The sequence below is a fragment of the Callospermophilus lateralis genome, chromosome 4, assembly GCF_048772815.1.
Source record: "Callospermophilus lateralis isolate mCalLat2 chromosome 4, mCalLat2.hap1, whole genome shotgun sequence".
In the NCBI taxonomy this organism is placed as follows: Eukaryota; Metazoa; Chordata; class Mammalia; order Rodentia; family Sciuridae; genus Callospermophilus; species Callospermophilus lateralis.
The window spans coordinates 87,173,444-87,200,508 of NC_135308.1; the positions used below are offsets into that span (position 1 = coordinate 87,173,444).

General features: G+C 33.7%; 1 protein-coding gene and 1 pseudogene across 2 annotated transcripts in view; one reads left to right on the top strand and one right to left on the bottom strand.

The window, feature by feature from the left end:
• Positions 1-24,343, top strand: part of Aebp2 (AE binding protein 2) — an 81,553-nt gene extending 57,210 nt beyond the window's left edge. Inside the window, exons 5-9 of one of the 2 annotated variants that reach the window (XM_076854164.1) lie at positions 5,609-5,733; positions 14,771-14,838; positions 17,266-17,379; positions 20,721-20,747; positions 21,297-24,343. In XM_076854164.1, the coding sequence (XP_076710279.1) occupies positions 5,609-5,733; positions 14,771-14,838; positions 17,266-17,379; positions 20,721-20,747; positions 21,297-21,342 (380 nt within the window). In that variant the 3' untranslated portion in view covers positions 21,343-24,343. The remainder of the gene's footprint in view (positions 1-5,608; positions 5,734-14,770; positions 14,839-17,265; positions 17,380-20,720; positions 20,748-21,296) is intronic. The other variant, XM_076854165.2, reaches the window with a different exon arrangement.
• On the bottom strand, positions 1,241-2,820 carry LOC143396760 (sister chromatid cohesion protein PDS5 homolog B pseudogene; annotated as a pseudogene).
• Positions 24,344-27,065: the final 2,722 nt, after the last annotated feature.

Consider the following 27,065-nt stretch of genomic DNA (forward strand, 5'->3'; position numbering starts at 1 on the left):
TATGAGTCAGAGTGGATATGAATGAATGAATGAATGGAGCTGTAATGAAAACGAGTTCTCTGCAGTGGTGAACTAGGGGGAAGGAAAAAAAAAAAAAGATTGCACCTTACCTTCTTCTCTTGGGATTTGATTGGGATATAGAAGAAAATCCAGATACTAAATCCAGGCTATAACTTTAATCTCTAAAACATGGACCCCTATCCCCATCCCTTCGTTTGCTGCAGTACTAGGGATTGAACCCAGGGGTACTTTACTTCTGAACTATCTGTCCCCACCTCCTCCTTTTTTAAATTTTGAGGTAGGGTCTTTCTAAGTTGATAAGGTTTGCCTGTAATTTGGGATTCTCCTGACTCAGCAGAAAATAAAAGCATGCGCCACCATACCTGACTTGAAATATTTTTGTTAATGCAAAGCTGCAGTGACTCAGCCTTCTGAGTAGCTGGGATTACAGGTGTATACCATCACTTCTGGCTTAAAAGTTTTAGCGTCTTCAGCATGGCTTTTTTTTTTTTTTTTTTTTTTTTTTTTTTTTTTTTTGAGATACTACGAGGGACTTAACCCAGGGCTCTCTACCTCTTAACTAGATCCCCATTAAATTGTTCAGGCTGGCCTTGAATTTAACAACCCTCCTGCCTCAGCCTTTTGAGTAGATGGGAGTAGATAGTTTGCTTCATCTCTTTACCTATATCTTTTTTGGGGGGTAGGGGGGTGGTCCTGAATCAAATACTTAACACATCTTCTGAGAATATTCTTCTGCATAACCACATCACCATTTTTACACATAACTACTGGAACATAGGGTGTCTATTTTTATGATTTCCAAAGGGGTGTGTGTGTGTGTGTGTGTGTGTGATGCTTGGGGATAAAATCCAGGGCCTCATACTAGACAAGCCATGTGGGCCACATCCCCAGCTTTCCACAGGGTTTTTTTTTTTTTTTGTGTGTGTACACCAGGGATTGAAACCAGGGACTTTTAATAACCAAGACACACCCCCAGCCCTTTGTATTTTTTAATTTCAAGACAGGGTCTTTCTAAGTTGCTTAGGGTGTTGCTCAGTTACAGAGGCTGGCTTTGAACTTGTGGTCCCCCTGCTTCAACCAATGGGATTATGGTTGGGCATGGGTCTGGCATGTTCCATAGCTCTCCCCCCCAGTCAGTTAGCTCTGCTTTTAAATTGCTTAATCTCATTTTGGCAAAATTTCTAAACAATAGTCGTGTATTTTATTGTGTCTTTACCCTTTAAACAATGTTTGTATTGTGTAGTTTACATTTTTAAATACAGCTATTTGTGGCTTCTTTCTCATAAAATCCAATAGTGCAAAAGATGAAAAGAAGAGTGTGACATTTGAGACATTCTTCACAGCATGTAAATCCAACGTGGCAAGTGCAAGTAGTAAAAGCACTTCATCTGTTCTGTATTTTGCAAATTTTAGGGAACCATGTATTGAGGAAAGATCTATTCAAAAGTAATTAATCATCAATACTGTTTTGGTAAAATATATGTTTTCCTTGATCCTTGATATCTGTTTCGTAGCATCTTTTCTAGCTATTGATTATAAAGCATAATTTTTGCAAATTTGGCCAAATCCCATCATGGCTTCTTTGCACACTCTCCAATGTTTATCTAATGTTCAGTCTCTCACAAAATTAAGTAATTGATCATTGACCAGAAGAATATCTTTTTTAGCAACTATAACTACAGAGATGATAACATTATGTCTAATAGCTTCTTCCTCAGAGTCATGAAACCTCATTTTAAGATATTCTGTTAAATCCTTTGCTAAATCGGTGGTTCATGAGACAACGACTAGCAAATTTCACAGATTCTAGGTGCGTTGGTACATGGATATCATTAAACCTGCTTAAGCACTGCCAAAAAGTGGTTTGTTTTGAGAAGCCAATTCTGAATCCTTTGCCCTGAACATTTTTGCTAGTAGTTTAACAACTTGGAGTCCTTCCTCAATATAGTTGATCTTTAATTTAAACTCAAGCTGGGGAAAAACAGAGAGCAGCAGTTGACTATCAATATTGTAGAGCTCCAGAATTAAGTCAAACACATGTTCTGACAAATAACTGATAGATATTTTCCTAAGCATCATATCCTGATTTAAAAAAATGGTAATATATGGTTTAATAGATTGAGTTGTCCTCTTCAGTAAAGACTTTGCCAAATCATATACTTGCTTGTTTAAATTCTTATTGGCAGGCACCAGATTTACTAAAAGGGTGTCCAAAAGCTCCTGAGACACTGTATCACCTTCACAAATATTAGAGCTCATGGGGTCTACCATGTGCATATGAACTTTCTGATTATGCCCATTGTTTATAACTGAAAATAATGTTCTGTATAATTAGGTAAAAATGTCATTGCTGTCTTCTAACTCAACGCATATGTTGTATGACTTGACCCAAGCAATGTTCTCAAGTAAATAAAAATATCTATTGTATTATGGGCTCTTTGTATCCTCCAACCCCTTCAACTGCCTTGTTACAAACATAAATATATCCTTTAGTTTATCAGGGGATGTGTAAGGAGCTTCAGGAGCATAAATCCTGAAAGTATTGGCAAGGCAGCAGGCCATTAGTAAATGAACATCTTTATCAGGATGCTTAAGGAAACAATCTGAAGCAAGATGTAAAGCTACGTTTAGATAAAGCTCCTTTTCTTTTTCAGAGTCCTAGTCCATGTCCTTGAAAGTTTTCACAGTCATCTTTAACCGGCTCACCATTTCCTCTTTAGATATTTTATCTGAGATTTCCTTGACACTAGGATGATAAGTAATTTTTTCATCATTGGTCCTTGTCTTTGAATAAGCCATAATGGAAAAATTTTTACCCCTCCGGGTGAGTTAGACACTCGGAGGGGTAAAAATATTTATCCTTTCACTTCTTTCACTCTACTGCTCCCCAGGATCCAGCACCATATCCAATTGCCTATCCATAGTTTTTGATTATGTATTTATCAGTTGAAAAATGCATGGACTGTACACAGCTGTAATATACATAATTTATACATTGTAGGTAATATTAACACACATTGAAAGGAATTGCTTAGAAGGAATATTGAAAAGGAAGAAATGAAGAAATAAACAAAAGTGCTATTTCCCTTATTCTAATGAATTATACATGTGCTTTGTGGGGGTGGTGAGGGAGGGAGGGAGGGAGGGAGGGGGAGAGAGAGAGAGAGAGAGAGAGAGAGTGAGTGAGTGAGTGTGTGTGTGTGTGTGTGTGTGTCTGTTTGTCTGTCTGTCTGTCTGTATCTGTTTGGGGCTGGGGATTGAACCCAGGGCCTCACATTCTGAATGTGTACTTTATCACCAAGTTATACCTCAGTTTTTAGTTTGGTATTCTTCATATTTATTATAACAGTGGAGGTAACATGGTGAAGGTCTGCATTGCATAGAAGTTCAGTGGCTCTTTTCATCATTTTTGAAACTTAAGTGATGATTTTAGTGTTTTGATTTTGAAGGAGGAGTGACTAACCTGAATGATTAGAAGGGGTAAATTATTATTTTCTCATAATGCTTATTCTTTCTTAGGAAAACTTTTTATGAAATCACATTTTTCTCCTCAGTAGCTACAGAAGAGAGATTTTTTTCTAAGCATTAGGTAAAAATCATCACTGCTTCCCACCCGAAATATGGTTGCACTCCTGGTTTTGTGGGTTCTGCTACTTCATTTTTAGATGGTGTTTTTCTTATTTTCTCTTGGAAAAAAAGAAAAAAGAAAAGAAAAAAATCTAGTGAGAAAAGTTACTTTGGTATCTTTCGATGCCAGATGGTGAAAATGTCCTGTACAAAACCTGTGGTGTGCTGGGTGTTGTAGCACACACCTATATCCCAGCGATTCAGGAGGCAGAGGCAGGCAAGTTCAAGGCTGGCCTGGGCAACTTAGCAAGACCATGATTCAAAATAAAAAGTGAAAAGCACTTGGGGATACAATACTCACTAGTGAAGCACCCCTGGGTTCAGTCCCCTGTACCAAATAAATAAGTAAAATAAACTGTTGTATTTTTATAGGTATTCTGAGAAATCTATTGATAGTCACAGTATGGAAAAATCAGCCTGCATGTAATTCAGAATACTTTATACCAGAAAATCAAGCCAATTCATTGTTTTTAGGAAAACTGAATTTTGAGTTCAGATCATGAAAATTACATATATCAGTAAGCTCTGTAAATATAACATAACCAACTCTTTAATTTGAGCAATTTTCTTTAAAAATTTTTTTTATGTTGTTGATGTTCCTTTATTATTATTTATGGATGGTGCTAAGGATCAAACCCAGTGCCTCACACATGCTAGGCAAGTGCTCTACGACTGAGTTAAAACCCCAGCCCAATTTTCTTATTAGTACTAGGAATAGCACAGTTTGTAATAGTATTTAGTGGAATAAAAATAGAAATTTAAAAAACATTCTCCAGTGTATGACTTTATTGTGAATACACTAAACAATTGCTTACTTTGTTTATTTTAAAATGTTACATAAGGTTTGGTATAAATTGATGTATGATTTACAAGACAGTTTTGTATGCTTTTGTTTTATTTAATCAATATATAGTTGTTTTATTCTCATTTTCTGAATGAGAAATAGTCTAAAGTAGGTCATGCACATAGTCCCCCGAACGCTGATAACCTGTGAGTTTGGAACTTTGGTGGACTGATTGTAATTCAGAAGTGTATTGATGGGGATGTAGTTAACTGATGGAGTGCTTGCCTAGCATGTGTTAGGCCCTGGATTCCCCAGCACCGCAGACACACACAAAATTCAATGACATATTAGGCTGAGCACAGTGGCTCATGTTTATAGTTCCAGTTACTGGGACAAATGAGAAGGATCATTTGAGCCTAGTAGTTCTGAGACCAGCTTGGATAATATCCCCCCCACCCTCCAAAAAATTGTCAATATTTCTTAAATTGTTGTATTCAATAAAATACTTATCAACATCTCTAAATATCATTTCGTTGGTACTGGAAAAATTTTTTATTACATATTAAAAACAATGCCCATGAAATGTAATTTTTTTAAAATGCTAATTTTTTAAGTTGTCAATGGTCCTTTATTTATTTATAAATGCTGCTGCGAATCGAACCCAATGTCTCACACATGATAGGCAAGTGCTCCACATTGAGCTACACCCTAGCCCCATGAAATGTATTTATGTTTGGCCATGGTGAGTTTGAGACCCTGGTGTTGTGCATAGATGGAGGATGTCAATTAGATGTTAATCTGTGTTGAAAATGTAGAGCTGGTGCTGAGGAGAGATGTTGGAATAAAAGGTACAATTTTATGAAAAAGTAGCTGCAATATGAAATTATGAGGTTTGAGGTTAGAGTCTTATATTTTAATGGGGGAGAATTAATCCATATTCAAACATTAGTTAGAATTTTGCTTTCCAACTTTATCTTCTCTGTCTTTCTCTTCTGCCAGAGTCCCTGTTTTGAAAGCAAAGAATATCTTGCATTTAAACCCTAGATAGGGTTAAACAATTACTTGTTTAAAATTAATCTTTTTAACTTATTTTTGTGGCAAATGGACTATTTGTACATTTAATAGACTTTATATTTTTCTAAATATTCTTTACCTTTTTTTTGTGTTGACTTGTAGCACGACCACATGATTTCTTCGATGCACAAACACTGGATGCGATAAGACACCGAGCCATATGCTTTAACCTCTCAGCTCATATAGAAAGTTTAGGGAAGGGACACAGCGTTGTTTTTCATAGTACCGTAAGTATTTAATTTTTCCTTTCAAATTATATATATGTAGATTTGCGAGGTCGGGGCTGGGGCTCAGTGGTAAAGCACTTGCCTAGCTTTTGAGAGTCACTGGTTTCGATCTTTAGCACCGCTTACAAAATAAATAAAATGAAGGCATGTTGTCCATCTGTAACTACAGAAAAATTTAAAAGATTTGCAAGGTCTATTTTGTTTTTAAAACCATACTCTGAATTGCTCAAATTCTAAGAAAATACATTTTAACAAAGTCACAAAACCTTTATGCTTTATCAGTATTTTAAAAATTATTTGTATTAGTGGTTATAAAGCAAATAGTTCCTATAATTCTGTATGTTTATGATTAAAGTGAATATTTAAGCCTTTTGTTTGAGTTTTAAAGATATTGTGGCATAATATGCTACTTGCATTATACTGGGCTTTGACCTTAAGTAAATGAGGTGTCTTTTCTGCCCTCTGTGGTGTTTTATTTTGTTTTTAAAGTAGAATATTTAATTTCTTTTAGGTCTAAAACTTTTTATTCATACCCCATGTGTTGTGTAGACCTTACCCTCAATATATACACATGTAGTTAAAAAGTTATATATCATTGGCCATCAAATTAAAGTTTTTTGAGGGAGAAAATTTTAAATGTTTTGTTTTACTGATATATTTTGGGTGCCTTGAATTTTGGCTAGCACATGGTAGACATTCAGTATATTTGTTGGGTGACCAGGTTTTCAACACAGAAGAAAAATAATCAAATTGAAAAAACAAGAAGTAAGTATAGTTTACTTTTAGGTTAACTAATATAATTGTTTTCTTTCATGTCCTTTTCCATTTGTTACCTAATCATCAATCCACCACCCTACTTCATTCTGGAAATTGAACCCAGGGCTGCCCTTACCACTGAGCTATATCCCCCAGTCCTTTTTATTTTCAGACAAGGTCTCTCTAAATTGCCCAGGCTGACCTCAAACTTGTAGTATTCCTGCTTCAACGTCCCAAGTAGCTGGGATTACAGGCATGTGCTACTGTGACCAATTCTAGTCCTTTTTAAGTTGGTGTAGTTTGGTGTAGGTAAATTAGTAAAGGTGAATTATAGACCAGATTATTGATAATTTGAGTCCATAGAAAAATGAGTATGTAATTTTCACTGTTGAAATATTAAATATTCTAAATTTGGTTTACTTTTATATTTCAATTGAACAAGAATTTAATATTAAAATAATTGTTGACATCTATATCTTGTTGGATTTGAATCTGCTTTCCCCATCTCCTGTAATGAGATTTTCTTGGCAGTTTTACTTTTCCTTATTTATAGCTATTTCCCAGTTATTAGACTTTTTTGTATATTTGTATATACTTCTGTTGTTCTTTCTGACCCTTTTGATTTCTCATCTGTCTTGCTCACGAAATATATGTCACCTGTTATATTCCCCATTCCAATCCATTTTAGAAAACAACTTCCAGTACTACCATTATAACAATCTACTCTGCTGGGTCTCCCCAATATTCTCATTTTAAAAATAAGGAAATGTTCTAGTAGTGTATTTGTGGATATTCATCATAAGGATCGAGTGGTAAAATACTATAACTACTTTCTGAAGATAGTTGGAAATAAGATCTTACAGTATTTGTGTTTGTCTTAGTAGGAATTGAACCTACAGTATTTTGCATGCTTGGCAGATACTCTACCACTAAGCTACCTCTCCAGCCTTTTAAAAATATTTTCAAAATTTGAGACAGGATCTTACTAAGTGTCTAGGCTGGGCTCAAACTTGAAGTCCTTCTGCCTCCTCCCGAATTTATAATATTTTATTTTTATGTGATATAATTTCAGTCTAGATGCAAGGATATATAATTTTATAAGCTCTATTAAGATTGAATGGGTCAAGAAAATAACTCAACAGTGGATTGTATTTATGAAATAAATCTAAATATGGAGGCAAACTTGATACAATTTAAGACAAATTATTAAATGTATCATATAAAATTAAATTATAGATATTTTTAATTGATCACACAGCACTGCTGTTCCTAACTCAGATTTTTCAGATGACAAAACTAGGAACTAAAAACGTTCTGTGCCTTTTCTAGTATGACACAGTGTAGTTACATACGTATGTACATAGTATAGTTACATAGGTCTTAGGGACCTCTATCCCTAGCTTGATTCATGGATTCCATAATGAGAACCCTTGTGGTATTAGACTAAAATATGTGATATTAAAAGGAATATAGAAAAATAGAGCAATACTTAAATATCAGTAGGGGTGGAATTGTGAATATTGGAAATTAGGTAAAGATACAAGTGTGAGAGAGTAAAGAATTGAAGATGTGTAATTAAAGGAAAGAAAGTAAAAGATTGCATATAGAAAGAGGAAAGGGAAATTTTATTTGAAATTGTAAGATGTGAGGTGTGTGTGTTTGGATTTGAAGAGAGGTATACGATATTTACATTCTTTTCAAGAGCATAGGAAATATAGTTATCTAAATAAGGATGAGAGAGTTGAAGGGGAAAATGTAATGTTTGGAGACTGGAAGGAGTTAAAATGGCTGGCTACTTTGGGAATTTTGCTGTAGTACCAAGGTCAGGGGCTTGCTCAGTAGTGATGATAGAAGTCCTTTTTTTGAAGCTTGTAAACATAGGTTTATAATGCGGTAGGTCTGAAATTGGTTCTTTTATTTATTTGCAAAGTTTGGCAGGAATTTCACTTAAGGCCTTGTGTATGCTAGGCAAGTGCTTTACCACTGAGATATATTCCCCAGCCCCCAGAAGTCTTTATTTATTTTATTATTATTATTTTTTCATTTAATTTTTTGCAGTAATGGGTATCAAATCCATGGGTGCTCTACCACTGAGCTATAATTCCCAGTCTTTTTATTTGGAGACAGGGTCTAGTTAACTTTCCCAGGCTAGCTTTGAACTTACGATCCTCCTGCCTCAGCCTTCTGAATTGTAGGAATTGAAGTATACTACCTTGAAGTCAGTCCATTTGTCTGTGTGTCTGTTGTTAAACAAATAAACAAACAAAAGGTCAATAAAGATGTGGTCACCGGGCTGAGTGTGGCATTAGGGCCAGTTTGTTCATTAATGTAAATATTGAGGACTTACTGTGAGGTCAGGTACTAATGGTATATTACCAGGGAAAACAAATATGGTACACTGTAGTGAAAGAGACATGATAAACAAAGGAAGTTAGTAAAATTTTAAAGACTTGAAAGAAAAGGGACATTTTAACTAGAGTGGAAAAATGCCTGGTATGTTTGAAAGGCAGAGAAGAGGAAGATCAATGTAGCTGGAGAGAACTAGACAGCAGGAGTTAAGTCAGAGAAGTGGGAGAACCTTGTAGACTTACTCTGTGTGAGATGAGAAGCCATTGAAGGAATTTGAGTGAGCATGATCTGACTTTCTTCCTTGATTTTTTAATTGCGGTATAATTTATATAAAGTAAATGGCACCCAATTAAGTCTACAATTCTGTGAATTTTGACAGTTGCATTCACCTATGAAACAACTACTACAGTTAAGATACAGAATATTCCCATCACTCTCAGTGTTGCAGTTAATTCCTCCACCTTTTCCTCTAAAGAATATACTATTGTTTTGACTCTCACAGACTATAATGTGCTTGCTTTGTTTTTGGTGTTGAGAACAGATTGTAGGAAGTCAGGAGTAGGGAGAAAAGAGTTCAGTCTTTCAGTTGAGACTGATAGTGGCTTGGTTCAGTGTGGTTGCAGTGGAAATGGTAAGGACTGCATCTTTTTTTTTTTTTTAAATTTAATTTGTTAAATATGACAACAGAATGCATTACAATTCGTATTACACAAATAGAGCACAATTTTTCATATCTTTGGTGTACACAAAGTAGAGTCACATCCTTTGTTTCTTCATACTTAGGTTAATGATGACCATCCCATTCCACTGTCTTTCTACCCCTATGCTCTCCCTTTCCCTCCCTCCCCTTTTCCCCTTTGCCCTATTTAGAGTTCATTTAATGCCCTGGCCCCACAGCATGTTATGAATTAGCATCCTTAAATCAGAGAAATCATTCAGGATTTGGTTTTTGGGCATTGGCTAATTTCACTTAGCATTATATTCTCTAGCTCCATCCATTTACCTACAAATGCCATGATTTTATTCTCTTTTAATGCTGAATAATATTCCATTGTGTGTATATACCATATTTTCTTTATTCATTCATCTACTGAAGGGCATGTAGGTTGGTTCCACAGTTTAGCTACTGTGAATTGTGCTGCTATAAACATTGATGTGGCTGTGTCCTTTTAGCATGCCATTTTTAAGTCCTTTGGGTATAGACCAAGGAGTGGGTCAAATGTTGGTTGCATTCCCAGTTTTACAAAGATTCTCCTTACTGCTTTCCATATAGGCTGCACCATTTGCAGTCCCACCAGCAGTGTATGAGTATGCCTTTTCCCCTGCTTCCTCGCCAACTCTTATTGTTGTTCTGACGGGAGTGAGATGAAATCGTAGAGTAGTTTTGATTTGCCCTTTTCTAATTGCTAAGAGATGTTCAACATTTTTTCATATATTTGTTGATCATCTTCTGAGAAGTGTCTGTTCAGTTACTTGGCCCATTTATTGATTGTGGGTTATTTATTTATTTATTGGTGTTAAGATTTTTGAGTTCTTTATGTATTCTAGAGATTAGTGCTCTATCTGATGTGCATGTGGAAAGAATTTGTTCCCAATTAGTAGGCTCTCTGTTCATCTCACTGATTGTTTCTTTTGCTGAGAAGAAGTTTTTTAGTTTGAATCCATCCCATTTATTGATTCTTGATATTAAAATTGTGCTATAGGAGTCTTATTAAGGAAGTTAGGGGCTAATCTGACATGATGGGAGATTTGGACCTACTTTTTCTTCTAATAGACACAGTGTCTCTGGTTTAATTCCTAGGTCCTTAATCCACTTTGAGTTGAGTTTTGTGCATGGTGAGAGAGAGGGGTTTAATTTCATTTTGTTGCATATGGATTTCCAATTTTCCCAGCACCATTTGTTGAAGAGGCTATTTTTCTCCAATGTATGTTTTTGGTGCCTTTGTCAAATAAAAAATAACTGTAATTATGTGGGTTAGTCTCTGGGTTAGTCTCCTCTGTTCTGTACCAATGGTCTACAAGTCTATTTTGGTGCCAGTACCATGCTGTTTCTGTTACTATTGCTTTGTAGTATATAGTTAAAGGTCTGGTGTAGGGATGTCCCCTGTTACACTCTTCTTGCTAAAGATTGTTTTAGTGATTCTGAGTCTTTTATTTTTCCAGATGAATTTCATGATTTCTTTTTTTTTTTCTGTGTCATTTGGATTTTGATTGGAATTGCATTAAATCTGTATAGTATTTTTGGTAGTATGGTCATTTTGACAATATTAATTCTGCCTATCTAAGAACAAGGTAGATCTCTTATAAGGTCTTCTTCAGTTTCTTTCTTTAGCATTCTGTAGTTTTTGTTGTAGAGGTTTTTCACCTCTTTTGTTGATTCCCAAGTATTTTATTTTATTTTTTGTTGCTGTTGTAAATGGGATAGTTATCCTCATTTCCCTTTCAGAGGATTTGTTACTGATATACAGAAATACCTTTGATTTATGGTGTTGATTTTATATCCTGCCACTTTGATATCATTTACTAGTTCTAGAAGTTTTCTGGTGGAATTTTTTGGGTTTTTTAGGTATAGAATCACATATCATCAGCAAATAGTGCTAATTGAGTTCTTCTTTACCTATCTGTATTCCTATAATTTCTCTAATTGTTCTGGCCAGTGTTTTAAGTGTAAGGACTGAGGTTTGGGGTTCTCCAAATAGTTAATGAAATGGTGGTCTTATAATGAACAAGTATCCACAAATAAGTTTTTGATAATGATAAGTAGAGTTATGATTGAAAAGTGAAGTACTGCCGGGCCTGGTGGTGCACACCTGTAATCCCAGTGGCTTGGGAGGCTGAGACAGGAGGATCATGAGATCAAAGCCAACCTCAGCAAAAGTAAGGTGCTCAGCAACTCAGACCCTGCCTCTATATAAAACACAATATAGTACTGGGGATGTGGCTAAGTGGTATAGTGACCCTGAGTTCAATCCCCGGTAACCCCCTGCCCCCTCCCCCCCAAAAAAAAGGTGAAGTACCAGCTCATTAACTTTCATATGCTTTCATTAAAATAGTCCTTTGGACAAAATCCTTACACCATGGGAGGACTACAGATGCCCCCTGCCATGATCAGGAAAAAATGAAGTAACCAAAAATAGTGTGATGAATGCTATTAAGAATCTAGAAAGAAAATAAAATTTTAAGGGTTCCATAAAAGTCTATGCAGATGGAAATTTTTCTGGCTGTAAAAACTATGTGAGAGGATTTAAGGCCATGATATGTGTGTATGTGATGGTTTGAAAACTGAGAAATGAGTGATGTGAATCCTTAAGTGACAGCAAGGAGGCAGAGATATCTTGGCTGAGGAAAAGTCAAAAAGGTGGAATGTAATCTGAAGAATAATTTTTGCTAGGGAAGGAAAGTGGAAGGAAGAGACATCGAATGAGGCAGGGTCTTCTTGGGACACAATAGAAAAGAAAGGAGCTAGGTGCATAAGTTCTCTCCATACTAGTAAGGTTTTGATGGTGGCAGTATATGTTAAGCAGAATCACTTCTGTTAGTTGTCAGAAAGTTCCATACTTAAGGCAGCTTTAAATTTCCTTGTTATCAAATTAACTTTTATAGGCAATAACCATACTAATAATGAAACATGTTGCAAAAGAATGGTATGTATGCAGTTTGCCTAATATGTCTTATTTCCTTAACTAAAACAATTTTCCTTTGAGCCTTCTCCAGAAGAGGTCAGCAGAATCCTAGTTAATAGTTAGTGGGCTTATGGTACTTGGTTGACTTGCATTGTTTATCTTATTTTATTGTGGTGGTTTATTTATTTAGTGCTGGCTATATTGAACTCAGGTGCACTCCACCACTGAGCTACATCCCCAGTCCTTTTTATTTTTTGTTTTGAGACAGGGTCTTGATAAATTGCTGTGGATGGTCTCAATCTTGGAATTCTCCTATTTCAGCCTCCCAAGGTGCTGGGATTAAAGGTTTGCACCGCTGTGCCTGGCTTGTGGTGGTAACATTTTGTTATAGCACCTCAAAGTCTGTTCTTGAGCTTTTTAATTTCATTTTCAAGTCTAGAATGATGGTGTTTATTTACATTTAACTACAGGTTTTTATATAATGGAGCAAATATTATATTTTTGTTTGAAGTCCTGTTTTTACTCATTTCTAGTATGTTCACAGGATGACATAAATGGCTGGTTGAAACAAAACTTGTTAAAAAATTGAGATTGAGATAATTAAAACAGTAAGCACTATTTTGCTAATGTGGAAATTATAACTGCTATAATCATTTTGATTTGTTTTTATTTTATTTATGGTTCTGGGGATAAAACCCAGGGCCTTGTGAATGCTAGGCAAGTGCTGTACCACTGAACTGTTTTCCTAGTCTTGTTAATATTTTATTTAAGCATTATCTTAAAGTTTGTAATAAAAAATGAACCTTAAGGGGCTAAAGTTGTAGCTCAGTGGTAGAGCGCTTGCCTTGTATGCGTGAGGCGCACTAGGTTCGATCCATAGCACCGCATAAAAATAAATAAAATAAAGATATTGTGTCCATCTACTACTAAAAAAGTGTGTGTGTGTGGTATTTTTTTTTTTTTTGTGTGTGTGTGTGTGGTATATTGTGGTATTTCATGTCTTGTGATGCCAGCTACTTGGGAGACCGAAGCAGGAGGATTGAGAGTTTGATGTAAATCTGGGCAGCATAACCAGACCCTAGTATCTTCCCTTCCTCCCCAAATTATATATACTTTCAACATTTTAGCTCAATTTGTAAGTGAATTTAGATGACCTCTAGTTACATTTTTTCATTAAGCCATATTTATAATTCATATATATAATCTAGTAGTTTGGAGTTTCTATATATTTGAATTGGAGCCAGAACTTACAGACAATTTGAAAGCCGTTAGAGATACCCATATATGTGGATCTTTCAGATTTTAAGACTTTTATTTTCATTCTTTTTACTGTAATTCTATAGCACATGCTTATGTTTTTAGAGACTGTCTTTAGCAAGTTTTCTAAAGCTGTGAACTTAGTTTTCATATGAGCAATCCCCTAATTTTACTAGAATGGGATTTGGTGTGCATCACTGCCAGGTGCCTAGGGTCTGATCTATGACAGCCATTTCCTCTGCAAATTGCAGTGCTGTTGGTACAAAGCACAGAGAGTTTATTATTCTGAAAAAATTAAGAGGTCAGAAATCAGAAAGTGTCTTTTATATGTCTCATAGTTTGGGAAGTGATTCTTAACATGAGGTTGAAGTTCAAGGCAGAAAAATATAAAATGAAAACCTAAAACTAAACGAGGCTTGACAAGCCAGATCCTGAATGATTTGGGGCATCATAATAAGATTACCTTGTCTTAAAGTGCTCAGGAGAAGTTCCGTAAAATTGTAGTCAGGGAAGTGGTACTACTATTGAATCTGTGCTTTGGACCAGGCACTCTGGGAACTGAGTGGAGAATGGTTTGGGGAACCTGAAGAAGTCTAGAAGGTTGAAGAATTGAACTTTGGTTATGGTGACTTCAGTGGAGATAATGATTAAAAAAAAATAATAACTACTAGTAACTACTAGGTCTATAAGTTTGGATTTTTGTTCTCCCTTTTGAGGGCCACAGTGTCCAAAAGTTTTCATTGTAACATGAATATCCTTAAGCTTTTTCTAAATTCAAGCTTGTTTCTTTAGGATGAATTTCTGAAAGTTTAGTTAATTCAGTTTATAATAAACACTGCTACTGCTGTATTTAGTATGAAACCAGAATCTGTAGGATAGATTTCTGTGTCTTAGAAATTTCAGTCTTGCAGGAAAGAGGGTTGAGTGCGATAGTATCTTGTGTAGGGTTTGGACACTTAAAGTTCTTGAATAGGGGCAAAAGTGCTTTTTAACAGTACAGGAGAATGATATTTTACAACTTATTTTATGATTTCTTTTCATATTATTACTAGGTAATAGCTAAGAGAAAAGAGGATTCTGGAAAGATAAAACTTTTGCTTCATTGGATGCCTGAAGACATGTAAGTATTTGAAATATTATTTGTAACTAATGGACGTATATTATACTTTTATTAAAATTTTTTTTTGGTACTGAGGATTGAACCCAGGGGAATTTAACCACTGGGCTGCATCCTCAGCCCTTCTTATTTTTTATTTTGAGACAGGGTCCTGCTAAGTTGCTGAGGCTGGTCTTGAATTTGTGATCCTCCTGCTGCAGCCTCCCAAGTTGCTGGATTATAGGCGTGTGCCACCATGCCCTGCTTTATTAAAGTCTTAAGCACAATAATTTCTCAGCTTATTAAAAAGATTTAGAGGAACCAAACGGTATAGTGTTTTGAGGTTATCAGGATTAAAGAGAGAATCTGAAAGGTATATGAGTGCATAGCTCACGTTATAAGCTTGAAAACCTTAGCTTTTTATTGTTTTCAGTAAAATTAGTTTAATCATTTTTAGTATTTATTAGGAATTTTAATAACCTCCAAGTAGTATGGAATCATCCTGAGCCATGCTTTTGTTTCAGTGATTTTTTTTTAAAGAAAATTTCTAAATGTTTTTTAGCATGTAATATTTTATAGAAAAACTACTATTGCAGGGCAGAGTGGCACACGCCTGTAATCCCAGCGGCTCAAGAAGTAGAGGTAGGAGGATCATAAGTTCAAAGCCAGCTTTGACAACTTAGTGAGGCCCTGAGCAACTTAGCAAGACCCCATCTCAAAATAAAAAATAAAATGGGCTGGGGATGTGGCTCAGTGGTTAAGTGGCCCTGGTTCAATCCCCTGGTACAAGATAAAGAAAAGAAAAACTATTGTCCATTTTTTCTAACAATGATTACATTTTTCTTTGAGTTTTATTATCCATCTAGAGTATTCCTTATCTATATGTTCCTAAATTTATAAATTTCCATTTATCTTTCTATTAAAATTTTGTTACAAAAAGTTAATGAAGGTGTATCATAAAATGTTGGACAAAGCCTGATGAGCATCCAGAATAGTATAAATAGTATAAATTTAAACGAAGAGAATTTTATTGTATATGCCTACTTCAGTAATTAGCAGTATGTGGCTAATATTTGCCCTTGTTATTTTTTTCTGCAATGTTTTTCAACTCACTTCTTAGGAGATATTAATATGAGTATTATATGAATAAAGAGTGTTTAAATAGATTTGGAAATTTACAGTTTAAATTTAATTCACAAGTCTGTTTTAAGTTTTGAATTCTGTGATTATCATACTTCTTTAGTATGTGGAAAACATTTTTCACAGTTCTCTCCCTGCTCTGTTGCCTTACACACACACATCCACACCCTGTATTGGTTTTGTGGACATGGTATTTATTTAATCAATTCCTTTTTGCTAAATGTTGACTTTTTAATAATTTTTATTTTCTCAAAAGCTATGAAAATCTCTTATTTATTATAAATCATGTATAATGTTAAGATTTTTTTTTTTTAATAGGAATTACCCCCTCTGAAAACAGTTTGTAATCCCTGTACTATATTAGTGAGCTTATTTCTCTGGCTTATTATCAATACTGGCTCTGTTTTTCTCATTGCTGGGCATCAAATGTAGAGCCTCATTTGTGCTCTACTTCTGAGCTACATCTCAATTCTCAATACTGGCTGTTATCATTCCCTTTTACATTTTGTGTTTTTTAAATTACAGTAATTTATAAACTCTTCTTATCTTTAGCAAATTGATGGCTGGTGTCCATTTTATCCCTAATGAATGTTTATCTGCTTCATATTGGTTTTTTAAGAGATCTTTTTATATTCAAGTTATTGGCATGTTTTTAAAAGAAATACCTATTAGCACTTGCCCAGCATGTGGGAAGTCCTGGTTTTGAGCCCCAGCACCAAAAAATTCCTAAACAACATTCACCGCTCCCATCCCCCCACCAAATATCCACCAAAATGATGATTTTTGAATGTCTATGTATTCCTAGTATTTTGGAAAAGAAGTAATCCAAATATCAAAATGCTTTCTTAAAAAAATTTTTTTGTAGGATTAAATTCTTTGAAATCAGATTTTGGTCACTTATACATTTTCCCTTCCTTTTAAGTGGAATTAGGTTTTGTGGGATTTTCCTTAAGGAGATGTCACATTCCCCTAGCGCCAAACTCAATAATGAATTTTATGTAGTGAGTTAAAAGCCAAGCAGTGTGTTATGACTTTACCACCAAAAATTCCTTCTTCATCCCTAAATTCATTTTTAAAATTTAATGGTACTCCCCCACCTCACCTTTTTTTTTTTTTTTTTTTTAATTAAATCTGAAATTCCATTTCGTACTACCATGTTGATGGCTGAGCTTTGGGAAATTTGTTAATGTAGATGGCCCTATTAGACTTGTAGGAAAGGCTGGAGAATGTGAAGGCATCTGAAAGATAAATCTGAAATTACTGCATTTTTTTATTGTTGACTTTTTTTTTTTTTTTTTTTTAAATTTACAGTCTGCCAGATGTATGGGTGAATGAAAGTGAACGACATCAATTAAAAACAAAAGTAGTTCATTTATCAAAGTTACCCAAAGATACTGCCTTGCTTTTGGACCCAAACATATACAGGTAATTTATTTTTTTATTTCAGGCTTTCTTTTTTGGATTGTAATCTTAAGTTTTGTTTAATTTTAGACTTTTTTTTTTCTAAATTTTTGATAATAGGCATTTAACCTCAGGGTGCTTAACTACTGAGCCACATCTCCAGCTTTTTTAATTTTGTGATAGGGTCTTACTAAGTTGTTTAGGACCTCATTAAATTGCTGAGGTGGCGATTCTCCTGCCTCAGCCTCCTGAATTGGACCACCATGCCTGGTAGAATTTATTTTTAACTACAGGTTGAATATCTTTTATCCAGAATACTTAAAACATAAGTGTTTGACATGTCAGAGTTTGTGTTTTGCTTTTTCAATTTTGGAATATTTGTACAGGTAATATCAGCTGGGTATATCTAATCTGAAAATCTAAAATTGATATGTTTCAAAGCCCAAAATTTTTCAGAATCATGTTGGTACTCAAAAGATTTCAGATTTCAAAATATTTTGGATTTTTTGGATCTAGGGGTAGCTAATATATACAGTTTTTTTTTTTTTAATGGGATTTTACATAAGTGTTCCCTACCATTGAGCTGTTACACCGCAACACTTTTTAAATTTTTATCTTTGAGATGGCATGTTGCTAAGTTTACAAGACTTCAACTTGTGATCTTCCTGCCTCAGCTCCTCCAAGTCGTTGAGATTATAGGCATGCACCACACCTCCAGGCCTTGTGCTGAATTTCAGTACTAAGTGTACCTTTCTTGTGTTTTTCCCTCATCCCCAGGTATGTGTGTGTGTGAGGGGTGGATACTGAGACTTGAACCTGGGGATGCTTTACCACTGAGTTTTATCCCTAGCTTCAGGCACCACCCTTCCCTGCATTTTGAGACAGGTTGTCGCCAAGTGGTTGAGGCTTGTCTTCAACTTGCAATCCTCCTGTCTCAGCCTCCCAAGTTACTGGGTTTAAATGTGTGCACCATTGCTACTGTCTTCTGGTACTTTTTTATGTGGAAATGACTTCACAATAAGTTATGAATCATAAAATCCAGAAAGACAATATTCTCGTAAAGTTTATATGCCTGTTTAAGTAGATTAGATTACAATATACAAATATTTGCAATTAAGTGCCTTTTGCTTAAATACGTAATCATTTATATATTATCTGATTTGTTTTTTTGGTTGGTTGGGGGGCCTAAATTGGTGGTCCTGTGCAACCCACCCCCCACCCCACCCTACACTCCCCCCCACCTTTTTTTTTTAAGGTTTAGCTTGAAACAGGATCTGAGTTGCTTAGGGTCTCACTAAATTGCTAAGGCTGGCCTTGGCCTTGAACTGTGATCCTCCTGCCTCAGCTTCCCAAGCTGGAACATGATGCCCAGTTGGCTGTGTGTGTGTGTTTTTTAAAACTTTCCTCAAACTTCAGAAGAACAGTTTAAATATTATTGTTTCTTAAGAGGTGTCTCAGTGTTCACATTTCTAATCATTTTTCTGACTTGAACTTTGCTTTAGTGTGTTGTGCTAATGAAGGTATGGGCAAGGGGAGAAGAGACCAACATTGCTATGTGCTAAGTCACTTTGCTAGATGCTTTACATACATATACTTCTTCTTCTTCTTCACAGTATCTCTTTGAATTAGGTGGTACTATTTTACAGATTGGAAAACAGTTAAGAGTTTAAATAGTTCAAATGCTGAAGGTTACATAGATGGTATGTGGTTGAACTCCTCATTGTGTCTATCCAAATGACATATGCTAGGGTGATTTAAAAGGTGGTAAAAATGCTTTAAAGTAATTTTTAAAAGGCACTAATGAAAGAACTTTATGTGTTTTTTAATGAAATTTTAATTGAATATGTATTTTGCATAGGATTAGGCTTGACATGAATAAGATAACATGAAAATTGATAATTCTCAAATGTAGATTTTTAACTATCATGATGTTAGCTAATTTTATAGTAATCGAACATTTCAAAGGTTCTGTTAATTCTATGACTCAACTTTTTGGAAAGTTATTCACTATATCAGGATTCCATATGACTTGCCATGTGGTAACATTGAACTTGAGTTTTTTCTAATAACAAAAATTTTAAAAAAAAATTATCCTTTGGCAAGGGTGCCGAGTGTAGTGAAATTTGTTCTGTGTATGATGTGGTAGATTCTGAAGGAAAGGGAAATTCACTGTCGACAGTATGGAGAAATCTACTACTAGAATATGGAAAAGTTAACAATTTGCCCATGTATAAAGAAAATAATGGAGTATTCTTTATTTACTAGCACCCAGTTTAGAATTTATTTGTGTAGTATTGGGTTGTAATTGATATTAATCTGTGATTACAACCTGTATTGTAATTCTCCCTTTCCCTTCTTCCTTTCACACCAATCAGCTTGTTTTTTTGCTCTTGTGTTACGTGGTAGGCGATTTAAATACTTTATTGAAAGTGACTTAACAGGATATCATACAAGCTTAGAATTGATATTCAAAAGTTCTTAGGAGCAGTAATTGATGTTCTCATGGTGTGTGATTTGGAAATGAGAATGCTCTTAAGATGTATTAGATGCTTTTGTGGATTTAATGTTTCCTAACTGTACCCCAGAAAATCCAGGATTTAATTTTGACCAAATTTTTGTTCTTCTGTTAAAGAAGCTTCATCATTACCCTGGTATGGCATTATTACCTAAATTTCTGGATTTTGACTAGGAATACCAATGAAAATAATTATGAAATTAAGTAAAAGGGAAAAACAATTATCATAAATCTGTCAGAATGAAAGTATGATAAGTCTTCTAGAAATATATGTAACTTCAAAATGGATCCAGAAAGAAAATTTATTTGGGATTTTTAAACATCAGTTTTAAAGAAGTGGTAGTTGAATAAAGCCCATGTGTTAAACTTAATTCTTTTTAGCAGGATATATGAAAAAGATTTACTAAAAAACTGTCTTATGTAACTAAATTTGTTTCCATCATATGCAGATGTTTTAGAAATAAATTGCTCACTTTTTTTGTTTCAAAAAAAAAAAATTTTTTTTTTACGATGAGTTTTGCTATTATTGCCCAGGCTGGCCTCAGAACTCTTGGGCTCAAATGATACTCTTGCTTCAGCTTCCTGTGTAGCTGAAAATATAGATGTGTACCACCATGGGGAATTAACTTTTTTTTCCTTACTGTATAGTATTTGTTATTTATTTATATCTCTAAACATACATAGTGCTTGACAAATATGTAGAAAGACAAGTGTAGAAATAGCTTTTAATGATGATCTATATTTGTAGAAATGCCTGTATATTACAGATATTTTTAATGTTTCTCTTTTGAACTACTCAGTGTATTTATTTCATTTGAATAAAAGAAAATTCCTTTTTCTCTTTTTCTAGAACAATGCCGCAGAAGAGGTTGAAGAGGTAAAAAATAAATAAATACATAAAAAGCAAACAAGCGGGGACACCTGCAGTCTTAGTCACTGACAATGGGTTTAGGAAAAGTTGCACATTAGAGTCAACCCCCTTCCTCTTTTTTTTTTTTTTTAATTCAGTATTTAGAATAATATTTATGCTTAGTGTGAACATTCTGTGAATGAAGTAGACTCTTCTGTGGAATATATTAATATATTACTGTATATCCACATTTTCATGGAATGGTACTGTGGGAGACTGAGCAAACACTCTTCTGGCAACGTAGTGGAACAGCTTCTTAAAGGCTTTGCATGCTTGCTGCTTTAAGCTTTTTTTTTTCTTCCCTCTAGTGATTACAATAGTTTTATTGGAAAGAAAAACAATTACAACATGTGCCCTTACAAATACCAGAAACACTGTAAGGATATTTGTCTTGACAGTGTCTATTGATTTGAAGTCATATTAGGAAATTATTTAGAGTGAAAATAATCAAGAGATAATTAATCTTTCAATTATGATAAATAGATGTGATTGGTTGCCATTTGTGTTCTTTTGCAGAACTCTGATAAGAAAAGTGTTCAATTTGTATTTAAGCAAACAGTGAACCGACATTTGCAATCAACTAAAAATTCGTCTTTCGAATTAGGGCTGAAAATTACTGTTAAAGAGTGTTGCAGTATGTCTGGTGACTCCCTTTTCAGGACTAGGGTTTTCTCATGGAGTACAGTATGTTAATATTTACCTATATAACTAATCTGTTAACGGTTTTTGAAAAACCTCTATTTCAAATTTGCATATAATCTTCATATTTTCATTTAACCTATATGACTCTAATTTTTTTTCTGAGGAAAGCATTTGGTTTTTGAGTTGTTTTTTCTTAATATAAGAAAAATTGTATTTTTTTTAAGAGTATCTTCAAACTGAATCCTTTATGCACCAAAGTTGGTTTTGAAAAGGAAAATAAAATCACTTTCTTGCTTGGTTAGCAAGAAGCCATATGGAATTTTTTTTAACTTACAGAAATGGAAATATGTGTAACTTGTTAGTATTGTATCAAACAAATGTTGCATAGAGATAATAGAACATTGCTTGTAAATAATTCAGCAGATTTGTAATATATTTTTATATTATGAAATGTACTGTAGATGTTTTTCTAGAGGCATGAAAGTTAAAAATGTATATATTATGGTAGAAATAATATTGAAGGATATTGTAATTCACTAGTGCTGCCAGAGGAATTGTTAATAAAGCACCTTCTTTAACAATAAATGTCTTTTGCAGACTTAAGGGACTATGTACTACTGTTAATATCTATAAGAACAAAACACATTGAACATCCTTCCAGAAAGTCTTTGAGGGAGGACCTATACCCATAATAGAATTATGGCACTCATTTCTGACAGTGACCGTGAAATCAATTTCCTTACTGTAGGAAAGACATATTGTAAAGTATGTGGTTATATGCAGTCAAACTGCAAAAAATACTCCTGATTGAGGAGTTTTCACTTTACTACAGTGATATAAAAACCAGCAGTTTTTACAAAAATTTTTTAAAGAAAGAATAGACAAAAATATAGATTAAACCTTTGGTTCCAAAATGGGAAAGGTTCCATGATGCATAAATCATTTCTCGTTTGCTTTAAAAATAAAAAAATAGTAAAAATTATGGGAGACTTTATTCGTTAACAGTGGGATAAAGAGCTATATACATGAAATGAGTCATATAAAATTAAATGAAGTGCAAATAAAAGCACTGCTACTAGAAGACATTCTGGAAAGGTTGTTTAATAAGGGTATTATCCATACGATCTGTAGCAAATGTGATTTTTATTTTTAAAAGGAAAAAAGCAGTGTGTTTTCTATTTTTTTTTTTTTGTTTTCCTTTGCTTAAGCACTTCATCAATTGCTTTATTCTGTATCTGCGAAGTAATCTGCAATCTTTTTTGTTCTTTTAAAATTTTGATTTGTTAAAAAATTGCCAAATAGAAATGTTTCAGATATATAGTTTGTACTTGTATTTTTATTTTATTGCCTCATGTTCTTGTAAGTCATTCTTAATTGACCGATGATTGTAGACCTTGCTTGAGTATTTTTTCTAATAAAACAAAGCAAATCACATTTAGCTTCAAATTGTAGCAATTCAATTAAATTTTAAAAATAACATTTAAAAATATCCATTCAATACTTTCTTTAGGGGCACAGTAATAAATTAGTTTTCTTCATTGTGTAGAAATAGATATCAAAATCAAATTTCTTAGTTATTGATTAGCTTCTGTGTACTCATTTTTTGCTGCTTATCTGACACTAATATTAGCACACCAAAAAGAACGTGGAGTTAAAAATGAGTTTTGTAACTTGTATGTGTACATATATGCACACACATTCAATTGTGACTGGAAAATAAGTGAAAATTTTAATCTGTAACATATATTTATTAATGTTTAGTCATCTAAATTGTATTTATAATATGATTCCTGAAATAATCAGTCTCACTCAAAATCCATGTGCAGTTTAGTTAGGGCAAATTACAATCTACAGACGTGACATTTATTTACATGTTGTTTGTAAATACTTTCTTCCTGTAGTGGTAGAGTTGAATATTGAGATCAATTGGACCTACCAGCCTGTAATACTGTCTGATCCTTTAAGAAAAAGTTTTCTAATCACTTTCTAGTTGATACGTCTTTTTTTTTTTAATTAGACAACAGAACTTGCATTTTAATATGATAATGTTGATTTTTGATAATGAACTAGTATATTAAATTTTAGTGAAAGCTTTTTAATATAGTTTAAAGTAAATATTGCCATATTAGGTACATGCACAAATGGTGTTATGGGAACTTTTATGTTGGGTTTCTTAATAGTTAACAATAATCCATTATTTCACCATTTATATTTTTATATTTTGTTTTATAAAATAGGATTAAATGAGATTTTGTAAATCAGATTATGTTTAATCTATAGGCATGTCTGCTTTATTTCAAAGACTCTTGGAGTAGAAAATATTGTATAATTTAAAGTTGTTTATTTTTCTAATAAACTTTTTTATATATATGAATTTTCCCTTAAGTCGCCACACATTACTTTTTTTCTTTGCAGTGCTGGGAATCAAACCCAAGGCCTTGCATATGCTAGGCAAGCACTCTACCACTGAGCTACACACCCAGCCCGCTTAACCCATTCCTGTTCTTTCTAGGTCCCCCAGAAATTAAGATAGATAGTAATTAATCCCCAGGGAATAGTTTCAGATTAGTTTTACTCATTGAAAGTTTTGATAAATCATGTCAGTAAATCTTTGAGTATAAAACTTTCCCTTTCACATACAAATAAAAATTTTGAAAATGTAAACACTCCTTGAAAGAATTTGCCATTGTTATAGCTGTTTAAAATATGTTCTGTTGTTTGCTCTTTGAATTCTTAAAACACGGTTGACAAAATGTTATATATTTTGAGTAAAATATAAAAATGGGAAAATATGGTTGAAATATTTTAACTACTCAGTGGAGGAGTCTATTTAATCACAGCTTTCTGCATTAAGTGATTGAAAGGCAAACAATTTTTTAAACTGTAGGTTCTAAAAATAGGATATATTTGTCTGTATAACAGGCAGGCTCATAATGAAATACTTAGATACAGTTACTTATTAAAAAGGATTTATAACTTGACATTTGAAAAAATTTTTTGAGAGAAGTTGTCTCAGGGTTTATAATTAAAAATATATTTATATTCTAAAATTACGGGAAATACTTTATAAAAGGATAATAAATTTTCATTAGACAAATTTCCTGCTTATATGTATAATTTTTTTCTTAAATATTTAAAGAATCTTGTGACCTGGTGTAGGACATTTTTGCAATCTAGCATTATGGTTTTAGTATAAATAACATTTGCAAGTTTTCCTTTTTTTCTTTTTAATAAAAAGAGTCTTTTTTGTCATTTCTAATGGTTTATTATACACTTAAATTGCCTTAAAATGTTGGAATGAAATGTACTGACTCTTGATTGTTTAAAAAGTTGTAAATTCTTAACCTACCCTGATGTATTTTCTGAATCAAGTTTGTGTGATATCACTCTTGGCTTTGTTAATCTGAAAGCTAAAACAGACTTGTAAGTGGGTTACAGCAGGAATTATAACCCAGTCCCTCCCACATCCCAGGTTAGCATTCTTTCCATTTCCCCAAACTGCTTTTACAGTGTGAGAGAGATGAATGTATATTGCAATACCATTGTGATGTGTTCAGTACTTCTGCCATAGCCAGTTCCTAGCATGATTATCCATAGCACAAGATAGCCTTATTATTTGTTGAATTGGGATAATAGATGAGTACTTGTTGTGGTTAAGATATTTTGGAGAATTATAAGAATAAAGCACTGATAGGGCTGAAGTGACCTTGTCACATTCTGTGATATTATATGCTTTTTCATAGGAATCTTATAAAGGGAATTATGCTTTAGTTTGTTTAAACATTTTCAGTATAAAGCATTATTGATGTTATATTTTTATGTACTCAGTTGTTAATTTTTTTTAAAAAAATTCATTATATTTGTTTTTTGGCAGAGCCTTTAAAAATATTTTTTTTAACATGAATAACATTTTTATCTTTTCCCTTTTATTTATCTTTGTATCTGTTCACCCATCCCCCCCCCCCTTTTAAAGTAATGAGGATTAAATACAGGACTTCACACATGCCAGTATACTAGGCAAGCACTACCTCTGTGCTACATTCCCACAAATAACATTTTCAAATAACACTATTTTGAAAGAGGGACCTGATATTTGGTTTGTTTATTTGAATATTTTGTCATGGTTCTAGAGGATTGCTTCTCTCCCCCAGGACCTTTTTTCTTTTTCAGTGTTTTATATCTGATAAGAAAACTTACATTTTCCAAATCTTACAAATTTATTATGACATTGCCTTGGATTTACGTTTCTGTTAAGGCTGTTTCATAGATTTATTTGTATTTGGACCCCAGAGGGATCTTGCATGTGCATGAAACTGTTGTATTTTGGAGGGCCTTTACTCTTGAGAAAAGCGTTAATTTTTTGGAAAGGAGGCTTTGAATCTAGTGCTGAAGAATGGACCCATTGCTGTGGTTATGAGAGGCATCTTCCACCTACCTCATGGATGGTAGGCAAGGGCTCTCTACCTCTGAGCCACAACCCCAGCCCTAATGGTTATCTTTTAATGCCAGAACAGCAGTGTCTATCTAATAAATGTTAGTCTTTGTAGAAGTTAGCTTAAGTTTACGTTGTCTTGTTCTGTAATCATGTGAAAGATCTGATTTATTTTAAAATGTAATTCACGATAATAATTTTTTTGCAAAATTTGCCCTAAACATCAGTAGGGTTTCGTAACTGCCTTTTTTTTTTTTTTTTTTTTTTTTTATTGTGGTACCAGGGATTGAACTCAATGGCATTTGGCAACTGAGCCACACCCCGAGCCCTATTTTGTATTTTATTTAGAGCCAGGGTCTCACTGAGTTGTTTAGTGTCTTGCTTTTTGCTGAGGCTGGCTTTGAACTTGCAGTCCTCCTGTCTCAGCCTCCTGAATCGCTGGGATTACAGACTTGCGCCACTGTGCCTGACTTGTAATTGCTTTTTTTTTTTTTTTTCTTGCTCTGTGTGGCCTCTTCCAAATGGCTTATTTTAAAATGTAATTCAGGATAGTCAACATTTCTTGGAAATTTGTCCTAAGTATCAGTATTTTTAAAATTGCTTTTTATGTCATTAAAGTTATAATTCCCAAATCAAAGAAATTAATAATTTCCAAATCAAAGAATTAATAAATGTATGACTGCACATATGGTATGATGCTATATCGTGTACAGCCAGAGAAATGAAAAGTTATGCTGCAGTTGTGTACAATGAATCAAAATGCATTCTGCTGTCACATATACCTAGTTAAAATAAGTACATTAATTTAATAATATAGAAAATAAGAATGAGTAAAAGTTGTTACCTTTAATTAACCACCCTTGCCTGGTCTCCAGATTAATGTTTTATGTATTTATTCCAAAATGTGCTCATTCAACTTCTTACACACCTAGTTTTGAGATTTTGGTCTTTTTTTCCACTCAGGGCAATCACATAGATATGATTTCTTTTTTAGTGACATGACATCATATACTGTTAAATATTTAACCATTCTCTATTGGGTTTGCACTGAGATTTTATTTGTTTTTTAATTTTAGTTATCCAGTAGTACAGAAGCATCCTTGAAAGTATACTTGGGATGATATTTTTATAGTGTCATTTCTTGGAATTGTTAGCTGGCTTAAAGAGTTTGCAGAGCACATCCATTGTAACATGGTTTTGCCAAAATGTTT